Raw genomic sequence first — 20,001 nt, 5'->3', positions numbered from 1 at the left:
ATAGAAGAAATGGTTGTAGGGGATAGTCTTGGCTCAAGTGATCATGAGCTAATTCAGTTCAAACTGAACGGAAGGATTAACAAAAATAAATCTGCAACTAGGGTTTTTGATTTCAAAAGGGCTGACTTTCGAAAATTAAGGAAATTAGTTAGGGAAGTGGATTGGACTGAAGAACTTATGGATCTAAAGGAAGAGGAGGCCTGGGATTACTTCAAGTCAAAGCTGCAGAAGCTATCGGAAGCCTGCATCCCAAGAAAGGGGAAAAAATTCATAGGCAGGAGTTGTAGCCCAAGCTGGATGAGCAAGCATCTCAGAGAGATGATTAAGAAAAAGCAGAAAGCATACAGGGAGTGGAAGATGGGAGGGATCAGCAAGGAAAGCTACCTTATTGAGGTCAGAACATGTAGGGATAAAGTGAGACAGGCTAAAAGTCAAGTAGAGTTGGACCTTGCAAAGGGAATTAAAACCAATCGTAAAAGGTTCTATAGCCATATAAATAAGAAGAAAACAAAGAAAGAAGAAGTGGGACTGCTAAACACTGGGGATGGAGTGGAGGTTAAGGATAATCTAGGCATGGCCCAATCTCTAAACAAACACTTTGCCTCAGTCTTTAATGAGGCTAATGAGGATCTTAGGGATAATGGTAGCATGACAAATGGGAATGAGGATATGGAGGTAGATATTACCTTATCTGAGGTAGAAGCGAAACTCAAACAGCTTAATGGGGCTAAATCAGGGGGCCCAGATAATCTTCATCCAAGAATATTAAAAGAATTGGCACATGAAATTGCAAGCCCATTAGCAAGAATTTTTAATGAATCTGTAAACTCAGGGGTTGTACCATATGATTGGAGAGTTCATCTCTTTAAGAAGGGGTGGGGGGGGGAAGAGATCCGGGTAACTACAGGCCTGATAGTTTGACATCTGGAGTATGCAAGGTCTTGGAAAAAAATTTGAAGGAGAAAGTAGTTAAGGACATTGAGGTCAATGGTAAATGGAACAAAATACAACATGGCTTTACAAAAGGTAGATGGTGCCAAACCAACCTGATCTCCTTCTTTGAGAAAATAACAGATTTTTTAGATAAAGGAAACACAGTGGATCTAATTTACCTAGATTTCAGTAAGGCATTTTGGGGAATTATTAGTTAAATTGGAAAAGATGGGGATCAATATGAAAATTGAAAGGTGGATAAGGAATTGGTTAAAAGGGAGACTACAGCGGGTCATACTGAAAGGTGAACTGTCAGGCTGGAGGGAGGTTACCAATGGAGTTCCTCAGGGATCGGTTTTGGGACCAATCTTATTTAATCTTTTTATTACTGATCTCGGCACAAGAAGTGGGAGTGTGCTAATAAAGTTTGCAGATGATACAAAGCTGGGAGGTATTGCCAATTTAGAGAAGAACTGGGATATCATACAGGAGGATCTGGATGACCTTGTAAACTGGAGTGAGTAATAGTAATAGGATGAAATTTAATAGTGAGAAGTGTAAGATCATGCATTTAGGGATTAATAACAAGAATTTTAGTTATTAAGTGGGGATGCATCAATTAGAAGTAATGGAGGAGGAGAAGGACCTTGGAGTATTGGTTGATCATAGGATGACTATGAGCTGCCAATGTGATATGGCCGTGAAAAAAGTTAACGCGGTCTTGGGATGCATCAGGTGAGGTATTTCCAGTAGAGATAAGGAGGTGTTAGTAGCGTTATACAAGGCACTGGTGAGACCTCATCTGGAATACTGTGTGAAGTTCTGGTCTCCCATGTTTAAGGAGGATGAATTCAAACTGGAACAGGTACAGAGAAGGGCTACTAGAATGATCCGAGGAATGGAAAACCTGTCTTATGAAAGGAGACTCAAGGAGCTTGGCTTGTTTAGCCTAACCAAAAGAAGGCTGAGGGGAGATAAGATTGCGCTCTCTAAATATATCAGAGGGATAAATACCGGAGAGGGTGAGGAATTATTTAAGCTCAGTACCAATGTGGACACAAGAACAGATGGATATAAACTGGTCATTGGGAAGTTTAGACTTGAAATTAGACGAAGGTTTCTAACCATTAGAGGAGTGAAGCCTTCCAAGGGAAGCAGAGGGGACAAAAGACCTATTTGGCCTCAAGATTAAACTCGATAAGTTTATGGAGTAGATGGTATGATGGGATAACATGATTTTGGCAATTAATTGATCTTTAACTATTCATGGGTAAATAGGCCCAATGGCCTGTGATGGGATGTTAGATGGGGTGGGATCCGAGTTACTACAGAGAATTCTTTCCTGGGTATCTGGCTGGTGAATCTTGCCCACATGCTCAGGGTTCAGCTGATCGCCATATTTGGGGTCGGGAAGGAATTTTCCTCCAGAGCAGATAGCAAGAGGCCCTGGGGGGTTTTCGCCTTCCTCTGTAGCATGGGGCACGGGTCACTTGCTGGAGGATTCTCTGCACCTTGAAGTCTTTAAACCATGATTTGAGGACTTCAATAGCTCAGACATAGGTGAGAAGTTTATTGCAGGAGTGGGTGGGTGAGATTCTGTGGCCTGCATTGTGCAGGAGGTCAGACTAGATGATCATAATAGTCCCTTCTGACCTGAATATCTGTGAGTCTATGTATCACTTTCCTAAGTGATCCTAGATTGTTTAGTTCAATTTACTAGGATGGAATTGTGCATTATTTTGTTCTTTTTCTTCAATAACTGATATGCCATTGGGTACACTATAAAATTCCATAGGGTTATCTTTTGAAGTAGACAGGAGCGTATTGAATTGGAAATGATAGAATGCACAGGTATATAAAAATGTGATGTCCCTCTGAACTGGAATTTACTTGTGCACACACATTGGATAACTTCACTACCCAGTGGCAGCCATTAAGTATGATCCCGTGAAATCACCTTCCCACTACTTGCACCCTTCCTTGGCCCCAGTCATATCTTACATTGAAACATCAGATAAGGCAGCTTTAAATTTTTAAATTAGTAAATTAAATGCCATCATATTCAAAGTGACTAACTGAAAAATTGCTACCTTCTTACCCAACAGATCTGCTTCCTGTATGTACTCATCTCAGTGAAGTAAACAGAGAGAGATATTTTAGTGCTTTTTTGCTTCTGTACTTCACTGTAGAGCCAATACAGTTGAGAAAAAGGAGAGCTGGATTCTATTCTGGTTCATGCACCATGAGCAGAATTTTTTGTTAATGAAGGTGCTGATCCTTCAAACATTTATTACTGCAGTAGTCCCATTGATGTCAGAGAGCAGTGAAGCATCAGCAATGACAGAGCTGCTTATGACTTCAGTGGGATTACTCTGGATAGTTCAACACTACTTTTGTTAGTAAATTTGCAGGATTGGTTCTTATATTCCAAATCTGGGATCCTTACTACTGGTAATCATATGAAACAAGAAAAGAAGCCAGCTTGGTTTTCAAATTCCAAACGGAGTTAAATAATAATATTGATGATTGGGCTGCCAGTTAGAAGAAAAAATTTCACTAATTAACAGAGTAATTATGATATGGAAATAATTGAGAAACTATAATATTAAACCCCATAATGCCATGTTTAACATTATTTTAAAACCTTTTTTGCACGAGAAGATGATTCAGCTCTCAAGTCAGCTATCAGACTCACAAGCATTGCTCTGCCATTACTGATCCTTTGCAAATTCAGGGCAAGTTAATAATTGTTGATTGTATTCAATGGAGCTACTCATAGTAGAAAGACTATGCCTGGTAGTAAATGTTTTCAGGAATGGATCCTGAACAACTAATAGGGACACAGCAGTGAAATGAGGATTTACACATGGATGGCTTTAAGTGGCATGCCGCAACTTCTGTTAAACTTTAACACGGGGAGGAGTACTACCCATGACCCATACTATACGTAACTGAGGGTAGGCTTTCCTCAGCCTAGCCCGAAGGTCTCAGCTTGCTTTGAGTCCTAGCATACTCCTTTCCCCTCTGCAAGGGGGACAGAGTGCAGAAGGGTGGGGACCTTGCCTATGAAGGCAACAAGATATAACCTCAGTCTGTGAAGGCCAAATGCCACTCTATTCCATGAGCCCAAGGCCATCACTAAAATCCAAGGTGTTTTACCTCTGAGAATCATTTTATTTTATCCTTTTAACCACACTGGAAACTGGCCACAAGGGGTGCCAGCAACTAGTTTGGTCACACCCCACTCAGCCACTATGTCTGGTATCACAACTCCTGCCCAGACCATTCCCTCACATTCTGTAGCTATATGTTAGTGCCTGTATCGGACATCATCTCTGAAAAATTCACGCCAATTGTACCAGATGCTCACTGCTGGGACTGTCCTCTTTCACTGCCAGCCCTATCAAGTTTCCTCACCCGTGGAGGCAGGTGAGTGCCATTTCTGTGGCTGTCGCAGAATAGAATCTAACTTATTTTTTTCTTAGCACTGAATAGCCAACACAGCTAACAGGAGCAAAAAGCTCTAATAATGTGCCTTTGTTACTAAAAGCAGTAAACAGGTTTCAGACATAGCAGATCTGTCAAGTAAAGAGTTACTTTTTTCCTGGTTGTTGTGAAAGACTATGATGTATATTCAGTTGTACTAAAACGGACATTGTTTTAGATGACATAGTACAAATTCAACAAAAAGCACATTCACTTTTGCATGGCATCTTCCCTCAAGACCTGATGAGCTCCCTTCTCTTTCCTGAGCCCTAATTGGGATTCCTACAAATTATAGGACAGTTAATGAATCTTTGAAAAAAAATGAACTGAAAAAATCTATTAAACTGTTAAAATAACAGCACACACTCCCGCATCACTTAAAAAGTCCTGAATGTAGTCTACTTCTTCCCAAGTGATTGAGTCTTTGTTTTTATCATCGTTTAGTCTGTTAATATATTTTGATTGTCACATAATACTTTTTTTCTTTTTCAGGCCCTCCAGTTAATGTCACATGTAACATATTTATAAACAGCTTTGGATCCATTGCAGAGACAACCATGGTAAGGCACTTTACCTCAGAAAACATTTAAAATGCAACTTAAAGTAACTCAAAGAACTGAACAAGAAGTTAGGTCTTGTTTTAGTTTGGAACTAAACTGAGGAGGAAATCATTTTTGTTATGGTTAAAATCAATAAATAGAATATTTAACTTAATAGTTGGTTTATCTGGTAGAAAATCCATCATTTTACTGTTACCAGGATGAAGAATGCACTTGTGAGGGCCAACAGAGATGCTTTTCATATCTTCTGTGATAGTTGTAATGAAATTTCATAATATGTGTTTTTTTTTTAAACTTTTGAATTAAAAAGTTTATGTTCTATGGCATTTTACCTTTCTACTAGCACAATTTATGGATCTAGTAACTTTGTTAGTTATATGCTATTGTTCCATTTTATATAACAGATGGGGGCATACATTTTACATGATGAATGTCTTTATTTTCAGTAAAGTATTATTTACTATAAATGAAATGTGGCACTAATGTATAGACTACACAAAAGAAAATCAAATATTAAGACTCCAGTCCACCAGAAAAATATCCATAGCTGCCTGAACACTGAAAGCCTTAGAAGGCTATGGCGGCTGGTGACACAGTAAACTGATCTTTTAGGTAGAAAGCTACCTTAATGTTGTGGCTTCTGATGGGAAATTGGGAGCACTTTCTATGAATGTGCATCCTATGCAGATTGAAGAGGTTTCAAGGGCCAGCAGCCAAAGAGACTTATTTGGGTTGAATGGGGGATAATACAGTGCTTAATTTGTAATGAAAGAGATCGGGGGGGGAGGGTTCAAGCAAGTTTTTTTACTTTCATAACTGATGTGGCAAGCCCAGAGGTGCCAGGGCTATAAACTGCCAAACCTAGAGGTGTCAGGGCTCAACCCTGGCACAAATTAAGCACCAGGATTATTTAATCTTTAGCTGCTGTGGAGAAGTACTCAGGCATATCTCTCTTTAGCAGCTCAGAGGGCGAATTTGGGGGAAGCCATGGGACAGGTAGGCTTATGCCTAGTAAGCAAGCAAACTATACAAATTCATTGGCTAACCTCCCTGCGAAAGGAGATGTTCAGCAGACTGCAGCTGCTACTATATACAGTAGTAGTCACAAATTAGGAGGTGGGAAGGACAAATCCACTCTTCAGGAGCTGTTTGCTTGGACTTTCCAGAGGAAATGAGAATTTAGCCCTTAAATTTCAGTGAAATTTGGCTTCTGAGAGGGTTTTACCTAAACAAAAAATGTGAGAAAAGAATGAAAATAACTTTGGAAGTCACACTAAGTGCTTTCCCATTTCTTTCATTTATGTATGTATCATATTACAAACATTGACAGCCATTTAGAGGCTATCAAACATTTCTAAAATATTTACACCTGTTAATGAACTTGACATCTTTTGTGTTGGCGTATACACAGAAATGCTTTTATTTAATGTCAGTTCAGAGAGCAGGATGGTCTACTGTACTGATTGCAGGCCTGGGAGCCAAAACCATGTGCATTTAATCTCAGCTTGGTCACTGATTTGCTATGTGGCCTTGCCAAGTCTATTTCATTCTCCATGCCTGACTTTCACATTTGTAGAATGAGGTACAGATGTAGCAGAGATACAGATCGATTGATGTTTTTAAAGCCCTTTTGAAAAGATAGAACACTGTGTAATTTCCAATGCAGTTACACACATTCTAATATAATTACAAACATATACTGCTTTTGATCCATGGACAGAAACACCACTGATAGCTATGGCAATTCTATGAGTAGACTGAGTGCAGTATGTGGACTTCAGACAAGCCAACTTTTATCCAGAAAATAGCACTAAATTTGGGGCCAGATTTATGCCCTAAGAAAGAGTGTTCGCAAAGCACACAATCCCTGGATAGGGTGTGTTTAGGCAAGGGGAGGACCATTACTTCTCCTACCCATAGTGTGCTGGCAGGGTGGTGGGGAGAGGAACTGGCTACATCACTTTACAGGTAGCAAGTGATACTGCCTCTATAAGCCTCACTGTGCCCATTGTCAGCATCATGGTATAGTATTTATTAACTTTTTTAGTAATGCCATCTGCAAACATGTTAAGGCTGCACAAAAAACTGCAACCTAGATTGCATAGAAACTGGTGATACTCCATAATACTGGTAATTTGTTTGTAACTTATGCACTGATGCTGCTCATAGAAGACTTTTACTTATGGTCAGTAGTTGTTGAACTTTGTTGGAATGAAATCAGTCATTTTAAAATATGAGCACTCACACATGACTTTATTTGTGACCTGTGATGATGAACAGCGATGACGAACAGCTCTTGAAAACTAGGACAGTGTTTATACCTTAACGTTACAATAATAACATCTGGCATTTTATTACAAACTGGATTTTTTTTTATGGAACTGTGTTGAATAGGAGTCATCTTACAGTATTTTACTACAGTATTTGTTGTTTGTTCTGTCCAAGTTATGTGAAACACATCTGACCAGTTACCTTCTTCTTGGTATTTATTTTAAATCATGATGTATACAGACAATTTAAAGGCCTGTAACCACAATGTCCAAAATTGTATTCAAGTATTTCTTTCCAACCTTTGCATAAAGAATTTTAAGAGAAAAATTAAATACAAATTAGGAAAGTCATTAATTGATATCTGAAAGCATCTCTGGAAATTTAAACCTCTAAATGTATATTAATCTAATGGATTTGTTTTAAAGATATTTGCCTATGTTTACAGGAATTATTTTAGCAATGTGCCTATAATCTATACTGTATCAATATACTGGAAATCTATATTGTATCTATGTATTATGGTTTTTAAGGTGATCAAAATCTTTGAGCTCCCTTTGCTGGTGTGGCTATGTATAACACAAGAGACAACTGGTTTAATTCAGGGGTGATGCGTTAGAAACCAGAAGTCTATTTCCATATTACTTATATCAATTTTTATACTGTCACTTCCATTGATTTCATTGAGGTTATATCAGATTTACCCGGGTGTGAAATGAATATCTGGCTTCTTTACACTCAGGTAGGTTCTGCAATACCAGTGGATCCCCTTAGACTGATATGCAAGGGAATCTAAGGAGCCAGAAGGTGTAAGTGAAAGAACTGGGTATGAGTTAAAGTAGGCTACCTTGTTACACCTCCAGTTAGTTGCTTTGACTTTACACTCATATCTTCTGCTCCCTTAGAATGTGAGTTAAAGTCATGTGGACTCAGATTCCTGGTCATTTCAGTCTCAGCGAGCCAAAATGAAAGGTTATTTTTAAAGGCGGGAGTGTACATTATATGTAGGTAAGAAGGCATGAGTCTTAGCCCTGGTCTACACTAGGACTTTAGGTCGAATTTAGCAGCGTTAAATCGATGTAAACCTGCACCCGTCCACACGATGAAGCCCTTTATTTCGACTTAAAGGGCTCTTAAAATCGATTTCCTTAGTCCACCCCTGACAAGTGGATTAGCGCTTAAATCGGCCTTGCCGGGTCGAATTTGGGGTACTGTGGACACAATTCGACGGTATTGGCCTCCGGGAGCTATCCCAGAGTGCTCCATTGTGACCGCTCTGGACAGCACTCTCAACTCAGATGCACTGGCCAGGTAGACAGGAAAAGAACCGCGAACTTTTTAATCTCATTTCCTGTTTGGCCAGCGTGGCAAGCTGCAGGTGACCATGCAGAGCTCATCAGCAGAGGTGACCATGATGGAGTCTCAGAATCGCAAAAGAGCTCCAGCATGGACTGAACAGGAGGTACGGGATCTGATCGCTGTATGGGGAGAGGAATCCGTGCTATCAGAACTCCGTTCCAGTTTTCGAAATGCCAAAACCTTTGTCAAAATCTCCCAGGGCATGAAGGACAGAGGCCATAACAGGGACCCGAAGCAGTGCCGCGTGAAACTTAAGGAGCTGAGGCAAGCCTACCAGAAAACCAGAGAGGCGAACAGCCACTCCGGGTCAGAGCCCCAAACATGCCGCTTCTATGATGAGCTGCATGCCATTTTAGGGGGTTCAGCCACCACTACCCCAGCCGTGTTGTTTGACTCCTTCAATGGAGATGGAGGCAACACGGAAGCAGGTTTTGGGGACGAAGAAGAAGATGATGATGATGAGGAGGTTGTAGATAGCTCACAGCAAGCAAGCGGAGAAACCGGTTTTCCCGACAGCCAGGAACTGTTTCTCACCCTGGACCTGGAGCCAGTACCCCCCGAACCCACCCAAGGCTGCTTCCTGGGCCCGGCAGGCGGAGAAGGGACCTCCGGTGAGTGTACCTTTTAAAATACTATACATGGTTTAAAAGCAAGCATGTGAAAGGATTACTTTGCCCTGGCATTCGCGGCTCTCCTGGATGTACTCCCAAAGCCTTTGCAAAAGGTTTCTGGGGAGGGCAGACTTATTGCATCCTCCATGGTAGGACACTTTACCACTCCAGGCCAGTAACACATACTCGGGAATCATTGTACAACAAAGCATTGCAGTGTATGTTTGCTGGCGTTCAAACAACATCCGTTCTTTATCTCTCTGTGTTATCCTCAGGAGAGTGAGATATCATTCATGGTCACCTGGTTGAAATAGGGTGCTTTTCTTCAGGGGACACTCAGAGGAGCCCGTTCCTGCTGGGCTGTTTACCTGTGGCTGAACAGAAATGTTCCCCACTGTTAGCCACGGGGAGGGGGGAGGGTTGCGGGGGGTAGCCACGCGGTAGGGGGAGGCAAAATGCGACCTTGTAACGAAAGCACATGTGCTATGTATGTAATGTTAACAGCAAGGTTTACCCTGAAAGAGTGTAGCCACTGTTTTATAAAATGTGTCTTTTTAAATACCGCTGTCCCTTTTTTTTTCTCCACCAGCTGCATGTGTTTCAATGATCACAGGATCTTCTCCTTCCCAGAGGCTAGTGAAGATTAGAAAGAAAAAAAAAAACGCACTTGTGATGAAATGTTCTCTGAGCTCATGCTGTCCTCCCACACTGACAGAGCACAGACGAATGCGTGGAGGCAAATAATGTCAGAGTGCAGGAAAGCACAAAATGACCGGGAGGAGAGGTGGCGGGCTGAAGAGAGTAAGTGGTGGGCTGAAGACAGGGCTGAAGCTCAAATGTGGCGGCAGCGTGATGAGAGGAGGCAGGATTCAATGCTGAGGCTGCTGGAGGACCAAACCAGTATGCTCCAGTGTATGGTTGAGCTGCAGCAAAGGCAGCTGGAGCACAGACTGCCACTACAGCCCCAGTGTAACCAACCACCCTCCTCCCCAAGTTCCATAGCCTCCACACCCAGACGCCCAAGAACGCGGTGGGGGGGCCACCGGCCAACCAGCCACTCCGCCACAGAGGACTGCCCCAAAAAAAGAAGGCAGGCATTCAATAAATTTTAAAGTTGTAAACTTTTAAAGTGCTGTGTGGCATTTTCCTTCCCTCCTCCACCACCCCTCCTGGGCTACCTTGGTAGTCATCCCCCTATTTGTGTGATGAATGAATAAAGAATGCATGAATGTGAAGCAACAATGACTTTATTGCCTCTGCAAGCAATGATTAAAGGGAGGACGGGAGGGTGGTTAGCTTGCAGGGAAGTAGAGTGAACCAAGGGGTGGGGGGTTTCATCAAGGAGAAACAAAGAACTTTCACACCGTAGCCTGGCCAGTCATGAAACTGGTTTTCAAAGCTTCTCTGATGCGTACCGCACCCTCCTGTGCTCTTCTAACCGCCCTGGTGTCTGGCTGCGCGTAACCAGCAGCCAGGCGATTTGTCTCAACCTCCCACCCCGCCATAAACGTCTCCCCCTTACTCTCACAGATATTGTGGAGCACACAGCAAGCAGTAATAACAGTGGGAATATTGGTTTCGCTGAGGTCTAAGCGAGTCAGTAAACTGCGCCAGCGTGCATTTAAACGTCCAAATGCACATTCTACCACCATTCTGCACTTGCTCAGCCTGTAGTTGAACAGCTCCTGACTACTGTCCAGGCTGCCTGTGTACGGCTTCATGAGCCATGGCATTAAGGGGTAGGCTGGGTCCCCAAGGATACATATAGGCATTTCAACATCCCCAACAGTTATTTTCTGGTCTGGGAATAAAGTCCCTTCCTGCAGCTTTTGAAACAGACCAGAGTTCCTGAAGATGCGCGCGTCATGTACCTTTCCCGGCCATCCCACGTTGATGTTGGTGAAACGTCCCTTGTGATCCACCAGAGCTTGCAGCACTATTGAAAAGTACCCCTTGAGGTTTATGTACTTGCCGGCTTGGTGCTCCGGTGCCAAGATAGGGATATGGGTTCCATCTATGGCCCCACCACAATTAGGGAATCCCATTGCAGCAAAGCCATCTATGACCTGCACGTTTCCCAGGGTCACTACCCTTGATATCAGCATATCTTTGATTGCGTGGGCTACTTGCATCACAGCAGCTCCAACAGTAGATTTGCCCACTCCAAATTGATTCCCAACTGACCGGTAGCTGTCTGGCGTTGCAAGCTTCCACAGGGCTATCGCCACTTGCTTCTCAACTGTGAGGGCTGCTCTCATCTTGGTATTCATGCGCTTCAGGGCAGGGGAAAGCAAGTCACAAAGTTCCATGAAAGTGCCCCTACACATGTGAAAGTTTCGCAGCCACTGGGAATCGTCCCAGACCTGCAACACTATGCGGTCCCACCAGTCTGTGCTTGTTTCCCGAGCCCAGAATCGGCGTTCCACAGCATGAACCTGCCCCATTAGCACCATGATGCATGCATTGGCAGGGCCCATGCTTTCAGAGAAATCTGTGTCCATGTCCTGATCACTCACGTGACCGCGCTGACGTCGCCTCCTCGCCTGGTATCGCTCTGCCAGGTTCTGGTGCTGCATATACTGCTGGATAATGCGTGTGGTGTTTAATGTGCTCCTAATTGCCCAAGTGAGCTGAGCGGCCTCCATGCTTGCCTTGGTATGGCGTCCGCACAGAAAAAAGGCGCGGAACGATTGTCTGCCGTTGCTCTGACGGAGGGAGCGGCAACTGACGACATGGCTTACAGGGTTGGCTTCAGGGAGCTAAAATCAACAAAGGGGGTGGCTTTACATCAAGGAATATTTCAGGCAGGACTTCACGGAGGGTTCCAATAAGAAATGGTGCACCTAAGTTATTGTTCTTATTGGAACAATGAGGTTAGTCTGGCCTCTGATTGATACATGGCTAGATTTACCTTGCTGCACCTTCTCTGTGAGTGACTGCAGTGTGATCTAGAGGAATGAGTCCCCTAGACAGGGGAGGGGGGGAAGCAAATGAGTACAAAACAAATCTGGTCTATTTCTTGTTTTGATCCACTCCATCTATCTTTTACATCTTTGGCTGGCAGCAGATGGTGCAGAAGGACTGCAAGCCATCCACATCTCATGGCTGCTCAGCAGAAGATGGTGCAATACGACTGCTAGCCATCCTCATCTCTTGCCTGCCCAGCAGAAGATGGTGCAATATGACTGCTATCCATCCCCATCTCTTGCCTGCCCGGCAGAAGATGGTACAGTACGACTGCTAGCAATCCGTATTGCCTGCCTGCTCACCATAAGATGGTTCAATAGGACTGACTGCAGGACTAAAGAGAATGACCTGGTCGAGTCACTCCAAACTTAGTCCCTGCCCCCATGTCTGTCCAGGCGCTCCCGGCCGACGCGGCCAGGAGCACCTCGGACATGACGATGACGGCTACCAGTCATATTGCACCGTCTGCTGCCAGAAGGCAATGGGTTGCTGCTACTGTGTAGCAATGCAGTACCGTGTCTGCCAGCACCCAGGAGACATACTGTGACGGTTACCTGAGCGGGCTCCATGCTTGCCGTGGTATGGCGTCTGCACAGGTAACTCAGGAAAAAAGGCACAAAACAATTGTCTGCCCTTGCTTTCACGGAGGGAGGGAGGGAACGGGGGCCTGACGATATGTACCCAGAACCACCCGCGACAATGTTTTAGCCCCATCAGGCATTGGGATCTCAACCCAGAATTCCAATGGGCAGTGGAGACTGCAGGAACTGTGGGATAGCTACCCACAGTGCAACACTCCGGAATTCGACGCTAGCCTCGGTACTGTGGAAGCACTCCGCCGAGTTAATGCACTTAATGCACTTAGAGCATTTTCTGTGGGGACACACACACTCGAATATATAAAACCGATTTCTAAAAAAACGACTTCTATAAATTCGACCTGATTTCGTAGTGTAGACATACCCTAACTGAGTCTAAGGGAGCCTAAGTTGGTGTAACATACATTGATTTAACAAAGGTCTAATTGGAACTCACTCTAGACAGACTTTTTCAGACTTGTATATGAATATGGTCAAATAATTGCCGTTTGTTTGTGTATTGTTTGTGCATTGGGCCCAGTCCTGGTACCAGACTCATAGAACTATACTGACTTATACCAGCTGAGGATTGTAGTCCCTGACATATATTACTCATCAAGACTCCCATCAATAAGAGCTTTGCCTGGGTAGGGAGGGAATGAGAAATGAGTAAGGACTTCCAAATTTGGCCTATTGTTTGATTAAAAATAAACAAACAAACAAACAAACATGGCCCCACCATTTGTATTCCTTATTGTGTGATCCAGGAATTTTAAAAGCGAAGCAATGATAGCAATAGGCAAAAATATTTCAAAATAAAAATATTCTTTCTAGATTTAGAAGCACAACATACTATAAGCATTTTATAATTCAATCCCATTAATTTACCTAATTGTCTAAACACTTCATGATTGGAAATTACATTGAATTAAATCCATTTCATTTTATTAAATTAAGAGCAGGTGTTTGTTCTTAAAATACACAATAGTAGCATGTCTTCAGTGGTATTCTGCAGTTCTGGCCATTGTGCCTTTATAGGTTTGTGCAACTCAGACTTAAATATGACTTAAAGGCTTGATCTTGCATGGTTCTGAGAACTGTAGCCCTCATCTAACAAAGCACTTAAGCACATGTTTAATTTCACAAATGCGATGCGTCAATGGACTGTCCATATGCTTAACATTGAAACATATATGTAAGTGGTTTGCTGGCTTAGGGCCAGAGTGCTCAGAATCTTGCAGGATTGAGTGCTGGGAGGCTAAAAAGTTTTAGTACAGTTTGATTTACTCGTTGGCAACAACTCTTAAAAGATAATGGAGTGTCCATACCATCCATAGTGTCCATACTATCCCTGTTCATACACAAAGTTTCTCATGATAGCATGATATGGTACTGTGTAAATGCAGGCTAAGATATATCAAGATACTTTTAAAGAGATGTAACACAATTTAATGTACAGCAATCAGAAGTGCCCAGCTAAAAATTAAAAGTGATTATTCAGTTTCAGTTTAAAGAATGAGGGTGGCCTCATCATTGACATTTCTGGTTTTGAGTTTCAGAGAAGGAATGTGCTAAGGGGATGAAGCAAAGACTAGCAAATATGGTGTAGTTGGTTATAGGGAAGAGAAGTAAGCCAGCATCAACGAATCTCATTTAGCACTTGAGAATATGATTGACCAAAAAGAAGAGAGTTTTCACCAAATTTCTTAAAGGATTTTAAATGTCAAGAAGAGCACATTGATATTAGCACAGAAATAAGCTAAAATATTTCTAAGTGAACTAATTATACATGTGCTAAGAGTGCATTGACACAGACTCTTGGAAAGAGGTCTAATGGCAAATGCCATCAAGGCAGCTAATCATCCTTAAAGAATCTCTCTCTCTTGCTTATTCCTGCCAACTTCTGGTCATGGATATTTCTTGAGTCTAGCTGCAAATAGGAATGCAGTCAGACTATGGGTAGGAATTGGGTGAGCTGCCTTTTTTGCTGCTAGCAGTACCTTCCGTTAAAGCCTGGCATATTATATAGACAAAAGCAAGATGTGCTTTTCACTAAAAAAACATTGTGTACCATGTTTTTTGACCAGTCAACATTACGTCATCTGTTATCCACTTCTTCGGTTTAATCAGCCTGACCTTCTTACAGCTGAGCATATCTATTTCTGCGAAGGCAATATTCCCTTATATGTATGTAATGATACTCGTGGTAGGTTTCCCAGATTTTCGGTACAATAGAGTCTGTTGAGTTGGTAACCACTAGTGTCTGTGAAATGAGTCTTCCTTTGGCGGAAACATGTACAACATTACACCTAACAGATCCCTTAATTTGTTAGTGTTTACAGTGAATAATGCAGAATAGTCTAGTTTGCACATTTTAGATCACAATTCCCATAACCTGAAATACAGGTCACCTTCCAGATTCAACATGCTATAGAAATGCCTTTAATTCTTCCTTTCCTGCACTCTGATAATTAAATCTTTCCCTTCTAGAAGGGCAAATAGAAACATCACTTCTGCAATCTACAGTTTGATCTTGCACTAGGTTTGAAATTTGTGCTATTTATCTTTTCGTATTCTGTATCATGATCCTGCTTTTGCAGTCCTTAGCCTAGGTCACTGAGTCAGATGCAGACAAAGGTCTTTCAAATTCTACTGGGCCAGCAGCTGCTCAGTTTGTTACATGAACAGATTAATCTGTGCAAATCCTCTTGCTGAACCTGCATTCTAATCTGCCAGTTTCATTTTATCTTCCTTTTCCATACAAGACATATCACACACACTTCACATATATAAGGAAAAAGTGTCTAAAAATGCACTCATCTTCTACTTCAAAAAATGTGCACATTAATTAAGATGCCACAACAAATGGGTGTTAATCTAATTTGCAATCAGATAGTGCACTCTTTTTAATTTGCTGTTTTTTAAAGGATGAAATGGGAAACATTCTTTTTATCTAGAAAAGTTGAACTGTGAGGTTTCTAGTAAAAATATGGAAAAATTTGTAATTAGGGGTTTTCCCCAAAATTTTGCCTTCACTACCATAGTAGTTGCAACAGTGAGAGCTAATATATAGTATTTGTATTCTACACTGGGGTTTACATTTTTAATTCATAGAATCTCAGGGTTGGAAGGGACCTCAGGAGGTCATCTTGTCCAACCGCCTGCTCAAAGCAGGACCAATCCCCAATTTTTGCCCCAGATCCCTAAATGCCCCCCTCAAGGATTGAACTCATAACCCTACATTTAGCAGGCCAAATGTTCAAACCACTGAACTATCCCTTGAAAGAATCAAACCATATTGACTATATCTTCTTTTTTACATTTTAATAATTTTTATTTTTTTCCATCAGATAAGGATTTCAGTGATCATTAATACATCCTTCACATTATTAGTGCATCTGTGCTGTTCTCACAATTTCTGAGTAGAGTAATATGTTTCTTTCACATGGTACCAACGTTCATTTTAAAGACCAACTCCGCACTAAAATATGTTCTGAAATAGTTCCCTCTCTTTAGCAGCAAACACATATTTTTAGATCATCTTTGAGTTTATCATTGGTACAGTTGCAAACTGATTTCCAGAGATGTGATCTGCTGAAAACTATTTGCTTGGAAAAACTCACAGAATCCCTGCTCTTTTTTCCACTTGCATTCAGCATTGAAAGCAAGCTGGAAAAAAATGGCACTTTTCTCATTTGTCCAACCTCCACCTAACTAGCATTTTTACTTCTTCAGTTTTGTCTTATGGGATTAGTCACTTTCCCAGTTTCTTCCTCTGATTTATTCAAACCTGATTTAGCCAAATATTTCATATGGGCTCAAATATTCTAGAGGTTATATCTAAGGACTTAATCCTGTAAAGTGTTCAGCACCCTCAACTCCCATTAACTGTAGTGGGAATAGTGGGTGGGCTAGCATCTCCTTTGGGCTGAGTGCCTCTTCAAGGGGTTAGACCTTAAGAAAAAAGAAATGTTGAGCCCATAAGAATAAAAAAGGGCACACATTTTTCTAATGCACAAGTTCTCAGTTTCTGCATTCATTAAATTGTTGAACATAATAGCTTTAAAGAATAGAAGGAAGCGAGCTTGAGCATCAATAATGTTTTCATAAATTCTGAGTTTTTCTAACTCCACGTACAACTAGATAAAGGTCCATGTCTGTTTTCCTGGTTGCTCCCAGCTTAGATTTGTACTTAAGTTAATGAAGAATAATGCTATAATGTGTGTGCTCAAGCTAGGGGAGAATAACGATACATGGATGATACCATTGATATCTAAAAAGGCCAAGCTAGAAAGTGAAATAGATATAGCAAACAAATCATATGCCTTCTCTGTGAATTGTTTTTTTATTTCACCTGTAGGATTTAAAAATCTAGAGCAGTAAATGTGTGTTTTCCATTATTAATTAGCATTAAAGAAGAAAGGTGGCCAGTGGTTAGGTGCCCTAACCTAGCACTTGAGAATCCTGGGGTAAAATCCTCACTGTGCCCCAGGTTTCCTGCATGATTTTAGGCAACTCATTTAGCCTCTTTGTGCCTCAGTTCTCCATCTGTGAAATTGGGCTCATAGGACTTCCTTGCCTCACAGGGTGCTGTGAGAATAAATACATTAGAGATCGTGAAACAGCCAGGTATGACAGCGATGGAGGCCATATAAGTAACTGAGACAGATGTTACTGAGCAGTACAAAAACATAACATGGGCTTATCCCAGGATTAAATATATCCACCTCTACTGTAAAAAAAAATATTTTTCATGTTGCACTAGGACCTTTCTATAATGTTACGTGGATATACCTTTTGGTTTATCCTGTGCATATCATATTCTGGGATTTGTGGTTATCAGTGCACAACAGGCTAATTCAGTGTATTATCTTGTTTTTGTCTAGCAACTATTTTTATTCTAATATAGATTTATAGTTCTTATTGTACCAAACTGTCAAAACATTCTTTAAATTTATTAATACAATGATACCAGTGTCAAAATTATGTATGTAAAAATGAAAGCCAAAGGAAATGAGTTTTCAGATGTCTTTAGCATAGCTGTCTTTGTGTGTGTGTATTTAGCTAATGGGTGTTAATCTCATCTTGATGTATGGGGATTTTTGCCCTTAACTCCTATTAGCGTTAGTAGATATTTAAACCCATAAATCTCCTCCATCCAGATAAGAATATACCTTTTGGCTTTCGTTTTTGCATGAACCTACAATTTACCGAAACTCCATTAACACAAAAAGCTATAGTATTTTAGAGCGATGTTAAAGGTGAATCTAAAAATAAGAAAAGGAAGGACAGGACATTCAGAGACTGTTTCTCTTTCCTTGTGCACGTATGATGGAAGAGCTTATCAGTGCCTACACTAGATCACAATGAGTATTTATAGAGTGGTCTCTCTGAATTCCCCTCCTCTGATCAGTTTGATTTACCTTAAAATCCAAGTTAAATTTAAAAATAAAGTTATGTCTTCAGTGTATTCTGTTTTGTTAATTTTTGTCTTCTGGATATTCAGCTTCAGTAGCCAGACTATGTGGAAAAAGATGTATAATTTTGGATAAGCTCTGCTTATAATACTTCCTGTCAATACATTTTAAAACTTTTGTTTATAATGAGCCCCATACCAAAAAAAAGTAAACGTTTTTATTTATAGCCATTATAAAAAAGAAAAGTAACAAATGCTATACAAGACCTAGTTAAAATTGATTTTCTTATTTTTTCTTTTCAAAGGGAAATTCTCAGTGTGTTCATAAATGTGATTGTTATGGCTTCAGGAAGAGGCATTATGTACCTTTCCTTGAAGTTTTAAAGCTCTATAAGAGCTACTATGATCTGTGTGTGTCTTTCAAGCTGCTCCAGATTGTATCAATTCTTGGCACACACTGAAAGTCCTTGAAGGCTTTATGGTATGGATAATATTTAATCCACAAATGTAACATAATATAGGAAATATGTGTTTTGATTGATTCTGATCAGACCCTAGGAAGTATTGGAATGGACCAGCATGCAAAAGTTAAATGAGCACTACCTACACTTCATAACTTTGAGGTGAATCCTTGGTTTCATTCCCAACAACTATTCACCCTTGCTGATGCCCCACTCTTCTCACCTCTCCCCACAACTGGGGAATACCCTAATCCATTTGGTAGATGTGCAGGTGGTTGCTTCTCCCACATGTGATGCAAATAGGTGAGTAGGTGGATAGGGGCAAGGAAAACAGCTTCAGTGGCGCTTTCTAAAAGCTTTCTAAGGGTGCAGTCAAAGGTTTCTGAATGTAGTAAATCAGGAATTTCCCATCTTCCTCAACTCCTACTACTTTTCTCTCTCTGGCCCCACACTTGGCTTGTTGTCCTGTTGTTTAGCTATATTATGTGATAAATGTATTCTTGTCAGCCTGGAACAATTTGTCTTACATATGAATTATTAACCTTTAAAAAAAAGGAAACACTGGAAATACTGCCAACACAACAATAAGTTTAACACTAGTAGTTGTTACAATAATACTGTGAATACTTCAGGGGCTTGTATAGCTTGAGCCAAATATTCTAGTGGAAAACACTGAAGAGCACACTCAGGCATGGTTTGTCTGGTAATAAATAGTAAAAAGTTTGCAGTAAACTTTTAGTAAAAAGTAGCCTCTTGATTTAAAAGAATTGTGGTAAATGCTCATTCATCTGAGTTTTTTTCCGTACCATATTAATGATATTGCAGCAATATGTGACTGGGGGTGAATCAGTTTTGTGTATGGGGGTGGGGGTGAGAACCAGTATATACTTTGTACTGTTTCTTAGTTACCTTATTTCAACTATAAAATTAATATTTTTTAAAAAAAACTGCTCTTTGTAGGAGAGCAAATGATCCTGTGTTTATTTCCATGCTTATAAAAAAGTAGTCTTTACACTGTTTGTAAGTCTATTGACTTGTGGCTCAAAATGTAACTTTATAGTAACCTATGAAAACTGATTTATTGCCACAACCGGATTAGTTATGGCCTGTATTACTGTTTACTGGTCTGTGGTGGGCTACCACTTGTGGGATCTAGATTCAAGACATAACCTTTCTCAACTGAGTTAGCAGGGGTTGGAGCGTTCAGCTGTTGGAAAGGAAAAAGTGCCTGACATCCCTATGAGCTTTTCAGGGTGAATGGCCTCCAATGGCCTCCAGTGGCCCTGGTAGTCGGATGGCCTCCAATGCTGCATCCAGGCCCTGGTAGTCGGATGGGATAGAGAGTCACTATAAATAAGGTGT

General features: G+C 41.1%; 1 protein-coding gene across 2 annotated transcripts in view; it reads left to right on the top strand.

The window, feature by feature from the left end:
- GLRA3 (glycine receptor alpha 3) overlaps positions 1–20,001 on the top strand; it is a 142,575-nt gene that overhangs the window by 33,908 nt on the left and 88,666 nt on the right. For both annotated transcript variants that reach the window (XM_074951174.1, XM_074951175.1), the window contains exon 3: positions 4,912–4,979. In XM_074951174.1, the coding sequence (XP_074807275.1) occupies positions 4,912–4,979 (68 nt within the window). The remainder of the gene's footprint in view (positions 1–4,911; positions 4,980–20,001) is intronic.

Source organism: Natator depressus, chromosome 4 (assembly GCF_965152275.1).
Source record: "Natator depressus isolate rNatDep1 chromosome 4, rNatDep2.hap1, whole genome shotgun sequence".
Taxonomy (NCBI): Eukaryota; Metazoa; Chordata; order Testudines; family Cheloniidae; genus Natator; species Natator depressus.
The sequence above is the reverse complement of the archived record's forward strand: the minus strand, read 5'-3'. Positions and strand labels throughout refer to the sequence as shown.